Genomic DNA, 6,690 nt, shown 5'->3' on the forward strand with positions numbered 1-6,690 from the left:
AGTGCAAGACATTGCCCCTACTTTGGCTAGTGCGGTGGACACCAAAACGAGGAATGCAAGAACAGTAGAGCAGACAATGATTGGAGAAAGATGGATGCTTGATGTGCCACCGCAATACTCCATGGGAGCCCTGTTGCAAGCTGTGCATCTCAGGCATGCTATCGCCACGGTACAAAGAGACGAGCTGGTTAATGATAAGTTCATGTGGCCTCACGATAAATCAGGAGAATACACAGCAAAATCCACCTACATGCAACTTTGTCAAGGTGGGATCCGTGCCCCGTTGGCTGAGGCAATTTGGAGAAGTTGGGCACCCCTGAAATGCAAGATCTTTGCTTGGTTGGCCGGACAGCATCGGCTGTGGACCTCTGACAGACGTGCGCGACATGGCTTACAGGATGAGACGTCCGAGTGCTTTCTTTGTTCGCAGGAGGAGGATAACGTTGAGCACATCTTGGTGCAATGTGTCTATGCGAGGGAAGTTTGGCATACCTGCTTCGACACACTACGACTAAACAGTTGCGCCCCGGAAGTCCAAGACACCTGGGAGGCTTGGTGGAGCACTTCAAGAGCAGATTACCAGGGGAAGGATAGAAGAGGGTTCGATTCTCTTGTCATTGGAGTGGCTTGGTCCTTATGGAAGCAGAGGAACGCTAGTGTGTTCAATCGGCCAGAGCAACGCAAAGGACCAAGGGAACTAGCTAGCTGGATCTTACAAGACATTTTCGATTGGAGGCAAGCAGGTGTAGGAGTAGGAGGCCTAGATAGATTTGTGAGACATTGATTCAAGTGTAATGGTTGGTGTGGGAGTTCCGGAGGTTGATGTTCGCATCGACCAACGGTTTCTTGTAAATATTTTCTCTCTTCTATAAAAATATGGTACGCCATTGGCGTACTCTCGAAAAAAAATTCTTTTAAATGTAGAAGAAAATAGCTGAAACATATTATGGCAATTTATGTGTAATAGACACATCAACTTTTAACCAAATTTTTTTTTGTCAAAATATATTGATATGAGATCTAGTTTCGAAGATCTCGTCGTGAGGGATTTAATGGTGAAAACGGATCTTCAATCGGATTTTTCATTTAAGAGTTAAAACATTTTAAAAACAGAACAAAAAAGATTTCCACATGCATGCATGCGGTGACATGGCGTAGTCTGTGTGTTACACGGCGTGTGGGCGGGTTTGGCTCCCACCACACGTGTGGGCGTTAGCGTTGTCCCAGATTTAACTAACAAAATGTTCTTGTATATCATAAAAAATTATATCATTGAAAACTATGTTCAAATATGAATCCAACGATATAATTTTTGTTGATATGCATTAACAGTTTGTTAGTTAAATCTTTGATCAAAATTTATCACAAATTACAAATAGGACCAATAAACTAGGACGGAGGTAGTAGGGTGCGTTTGGTTCCTTGGCAAAAATCAGTTTTGCCTTGCTAGGCTAGGCTTGCCGTTTGGTAGCGCAAAAATATCCTAGCTTTTGGGGGCAGCTAGCCTGGCTAGGCTAGAAAGTCCTCGCTCCGCGGGGAGAGCCGATTCGGCTCGCCCTCGACGGCAAAGCCGGAACGCGCGAAAAGGATCTACGCGGAACTCTCCGGATGGATAAGTCTACTGCAACAAATCCCTACATCTTCGTTCTCCACTTCGACCTCCTCCTCCACTTTCCCCCCGATTTTTCCTCATCCCCAACGATATCCCCCGAGGTCTTCGTATTCTCCGTCAGCTGCAGAGATAAATCAAGCGAATCCGCCCCAGTTCCCCTTCACGATAGCTGAAGGCGCTCCAGATTTGACAGCGAAAGCCCACATCTGGCCTTGCTCTGGTCTGCGTCCGCCTCCACCCGCCTTTCCCAGGTCTGTGTCCGCCTCCTCTCTTGAATTCTGCTGTGTATGCGTGTGCTTTTTTCTTGGCAATGGATTAGCTGGTTCAGGAATTGATTATTACTAGAAGCTGCAAATCCTAAGTACTATCTTTCTATACTCCCCGTGGTCTTATCCAAGGTTGGATTCTTGTTGGGTGAGCTGGTTTGGGATTAGATTGGTACAGCTAAGGTGATATGAAACTCTAGTATAAAGCCACTGTGGCGTTGGGGTTGGGGAGGATACTGTTGTTGGGAGGCACCCAACTCTTGATTTTTATTTTTGGCCGGACTGCAATTGAGTACTAGCTCATAGGAGTGCATGACATGAATTGATTTTACTGAACATGTATGATGCATCTGCACCTGAATCCTTAATTTGCTATGTACTGAATCATGCATCCAGAGCTATCTACTTAGCATGCATCTGAACTGATTCATTACTTCTGCATATGTATTTTCTTAACAAACAGAGCCTCCTCTATTTTTGTCTTGTGCCAGCATCTTATTTTCATTTATATGAACAAATATTTGTCTACAATAGTCCTGGACTGTATATACTAACGACACCGTGTTGTGTGAGTCATTAATATTCGATCTTCTTTGTATTTATAGATGGACGACAGTTCGCAAATTAACAGAAAAATTGCGTTCTTCAGTGCTTTTGTAGTGGCATATTGTTCATTGATCATATATCTAAGCAACTCTAGTCACCCTACAAGATACTCGTTGTTAGAGAGAAATAAAGAAAGAATGGCATATCTACGGAAACTGTATTGTGGCGAGGAGAAACACTGCATTGGTGAATTGCGCATGGGAAAATCAGTTTTCTTCAAACTTTGTGATAAATTACGCCGTATGGGTCCACTTAAAGATACATGGCATTGTACTGTAGAGGAGCAAGTTGCCATGTTCCTCACTACAGTAGGGCATCATAAGAAAAAAATCGACATTAGTTTCCATTTCACAAGGTCAGGTGAGACAGTGAGTCGTTACTTCAACAGAGTTTTATTTGCAATTGGGAAACTCGGGCCAGAAATGCTTAGGCATCGAACACTTGATACACCATCAAAAATTCAAGGCAACCCACGATTTGATCCCTATTTTAAGGTATAGTACAATGTCCATCTAGTTACCCATAAATTTTTAAATAACTTCATAGTGTAGTAGGTGTATTACTAATTAATTGTTACTTGGATGTTTAGGACTGTATTGGTGCTATTGATGGTACACATGTTCCATGTAACGTTCCACCTCGGATAGTCGACAGATTTCGTGGCAGGAAACCATTCCCTACCCAAAATGTTCTTGCGGCAGTTGACTTTGATTTATTGTTCACTTATGTTTGTGCGGGCTGGGAGGGTTCGGCACACGATTCAACTGTTTTAAGACATTCTCTTGAGCATCCAAATGGCCTTAGAGTCCCTGAAGGTAGGCCCCTGCATTTGTTACATATGAACATATAACATACAGAGTGAATGAGTGATTAATTGCTGATATTGTCATGTTAGGTAAATACTATCTTGCGGATGCGGGTTATGCAGCTAGGAAAGGATTCCTACCACCGTTCCGCCAAACTCGATATCATTTGCGTGAATGGAGGGGTAATAATAGACCTCACACCCAGAATGAGCTTTTCAACTTAAGGCACTCATCCCTTCGTACTACTATTGAAAGGGCATTTGGAACTTTAAAGAACCGTTTCAAAGTTCTGACAAGTAGGCCTTATTATCCCTTTCCTTCACAAGTTCGAGTCGTCATAGCATGTTGTATCCTTCACAACTGGATATTACTAAACGGGGGTCTTGATGAACTAGTCTACAGTGAGCAGAACTGGTTTGAGCAATATCCAAGATCAGCTGGCCGTGTCCAACGGGATTTACGTGAGGAACAAAGGGAGGTGCTTAGAGATAGGGATGCCATGGCAGCCAATATGTGGAGAAATAGGCATAATGTTAGACGTGGTTGATTTTTTTCAAACTTTCTGTATGAATTTGTTGATTCTAAGTTGTATTATCACTTAGAAGAACGACTTGTGTGTTTTCTTTCTTCAACTTGTAGCCATGATTTCTTTCCCTTGGTACGAGTGCAATGCGATATGCATCTCAGAGGTGTTATTCTGTCTATGAATTATAAAATTTAATTGATGCCACAGGGATATGGCGGGTAACAATGTGGTGTGGCAGCCCCAAGTTGTAGATGAAATGCTACGTTACTACAAAGAGAAGATTCAGTCTGAGGGAAAACAATTTGTCTTCAAAAAGACACATCATGAGGAGTGTGCAAAACAAATCAATGCAAAGTTTACCACCGCCTTCACACAAAGGCAAGTTTATCACAAGTTCCATAAGCTGAAAGGTCAGTGGAAGATCATACTAGAGGCGAAGAATTTAAGCGGTGCCAATTTTGATGATGTCAACAAGATAATATTATATGATGATACTGAAGTTGTACGGATGAAGAACGTGAGCATTACATCTAAATTTTGTCAAATTATATTTCCATCTTGTATTATGTTTTGTCTTTTATAACTAACATTCTCATGCTTCCTCCTCTCTTCCAGAACAAAGACAAGAGGGCAAAATATATCAATGTGCCTATTGCCAACTTTGATGAGATGGAGTTCATATTTCAGGATAAGCATGCTACTGGAGAGTTCACTGTCCTTCAAACACCCTATGACCGTGTTCATGCTCGTGACAAGGATTTTATTGGTGACACCGAGAAGAATGTGATTGATATTGAGGTTGATCCTGCAACACAATATGATTCAGATTGTCTTCCTGACGACACCAATAATGAAAGCTCATCTTCGAAGCGTCCTAGAGGTGGCAAACGTGATAAAGGTAAGAGGGTGAAGTGTGAGGAGAGTGTAGTTCAAGACATGACGCGGTCTCTGCGTGATATGTCGGATACTATGCGTTTCACACACGTGACCAACCCGAATGAGAATTTATTCAAAATAATTGATGACATGGAAGAATACCCTCTATTCGTCCGACTTTCACTGCAGACATCTTTGGCCACCAATGAACAAGTGGCGTCCATGTTAAAGGGGAGGCCGATGGCTGCTATTCAAGAGTTTGTGCGGCGCTGGGTCCGTGATAACTTTCCTGAACACGTTCATGTTCCTCCAGGCGTGTGATTCATTTTACTGTAAAAGTTTAGGATTATTTTGTATGTCTTCCAGCATCATCTCCTAGGGAAATAATGTCCATGACTAATGCTAGCATGTAATGATGTCAGAGAGTTTTTCATTCCTGAAAAATAAGCTTGTTAGTCAGATTAATTCTTTATCAGTCAGTGTGTTTACAGAGTGTGTCAGTGTGTTTACAGAGTGTGTTAAATTTACAATCATGAAGTTGCGCTGAATTTTTGCATGGCTATTTACAACTTGATCTGCATGTAGCCATTTCTCTGTTTCACTGATATTTTTTCAATGATATTGTAGTGATGATGCACTTGTTATAAGCTACTTGTATTTGGATACTATGAAAACGAGCTACCTTGCCCGCAGCACAACCAAACGACTAGCTGATGGCTGTTGCTAGCAAGGGCATTGAACCAAACGTGTAGCTAAGGCAAAGGTAGCCCAACCGAGCTAAGCTAGCTAGGCTAGCTCAGCTATGGGCAAGCTGGGCAATACAACCAAACGCTCCTCATTTTTTTTCATCGTTTTCCTCAACCGGCTCCGGTGAGCCTGATTTGTTTTTTTCATGCAACCTTTAAAAATCGCTGGGGTGCAGGTAATCAACAAAGGCCTCGAGTGTATAAGCTCCTTCCCTGGTCAAACTGCGTGAATCAAGTATAAACTCAGTTGCTCCTACAACGACTTACAAGCTCGCATTTTCATACAAGCTGAATCTCCGCCCCAGCTGGTCGCTGTGCACTCGGTTCGACTCCGGGAGATCGACTGGGGCAGAAAAGAATCTAGCTATAGTTTCTTTCGCGTAGATATGGCGATTGACCTCACCGAGTTCTTGGTTTCCATCGGCAGAAATCACATATTTGACCTGAGGGAAAAATCAAATCACAAACTGACCTGCTTTCGAAAAAATTTCACTCTGCTGACCCTTCCGTGTGGCGCCCGACAGCTAGGCGCCGCACACTACTATGCAGTGCCTCTGCCTTAGGCGTCGCACCTCCTTCCAGCGTGGCAGCCCTGGTCCAGTTGCGGCCCCACAGACAGCACTGCAGCGCCTAAGGCTTAGGCGCCACACTTGTAATGTGCAGCGCCCGTCTCTTAGGCGCTGCACAGTCTGTGTTCCACTTAGGCTGGCCCCACCCTCTCTCCCCTCCCACCCCCACCCCACACACCCCACCCCACCCAAACCCTTAGACTTGCGCCCATCCTCTCTTCCCCTCTCCCCCCTCTCAAATCCTTCTCAAATCTTGCAAATCCGGAGTATTTGACCGTGGATTTCGAAGCCAACCCCTCCCTTAAGGTAATATCCTCCGATCCCCTCGTTTTCATCCATAGGAATTGCCACATTTGCTCAAATCTTGCTACTTTGGGGAAACCCTAGATTTGGCTTGGATTTGCAAATTTGTGTTGAATGATGTTATGTTTCTTTGCTAATTTGGTATGGTTAGGCTTTCATAGTATGCTAGGGTTAGGGTTATGTGTGTTTGATGTTGGTGTGAGGGTTATCCTATGGTTAGGATTGTGGTTATTGTTAAGTGGGGGTTATGGTTATTAATTCATATATGTGTGTTTGTGCAAATATTTTTGTTAAGTACTTACTTGATATATGTGTGTTTTTGATTATTGTAGGGATGGGGAGAACATGTGTTTATGTTCATCATGTGGATAAAGAGGCCT

General features: G+C 43.3%; 1 protein-coding gene across 1 annotated transcript; it reads left to right on the plus strand.

Moving 5' to 3' along the window:
* Positions 1-1,524: 1,524 nt before the first annotated feature.
* Positions 1,525-5,162, plus strand: LOC120961974 (uncharacterized). Its single transcript, XM_040387874.3, has 3 exons — positions 1,525-1,863; positions 4,024-4,333; positions 4,432-5,162. The coding sequence occupies exons 2-3, from the start codon at positions 4,028-4,030 to the stop codon at positions 5,011-5,013; spliced, it is 888 nt and encodes a 295-aa protein (XP_040243808.2). The 5' UTR covers positions 1,525-1,863; positions 4,024-4,027; the 3' UTR covers positions 5,014-5,162.
* Positions 5,163-6,690: the final 1,528 nt, after the last annotated feature.

The sequence above is a fragment of the Aegilops tauschii genome, chromosome 4 (assembly GCF_002575655.3).
Source record: "Aegilops tauschii subsp. strangulata cultivar AL8/78 chromosome 4, Aet v6.0, whole genome shotgun sequence".
NCBI classification, from domain to species: domain Eukaryota; kingdom Viridiplantae; phylum Streptophyta; class Magnoliopsida; order Poales; family Poaceae; genus Aegilops; species Aegilops tauschii.

What these genes read in the sequence shown, in the direction of transcription:
- LOC120961974 (XM_040387874.3), top strand. Translation starts at nt 4,028, where the DNA reads ATGGCGGGTAACAATGTGGTGTGGCAGCCCCAAGTTGTAGATGAAATG. An exon ending in AAGTTGTACGGATGAAGAAC is followed by an intron (nt 4,334 to 4,431) that starts GTGAGCATTACA and finishes CCTCTCTTCCAG; the next exon opens with AACAAAGACAAGAGGGCAAA.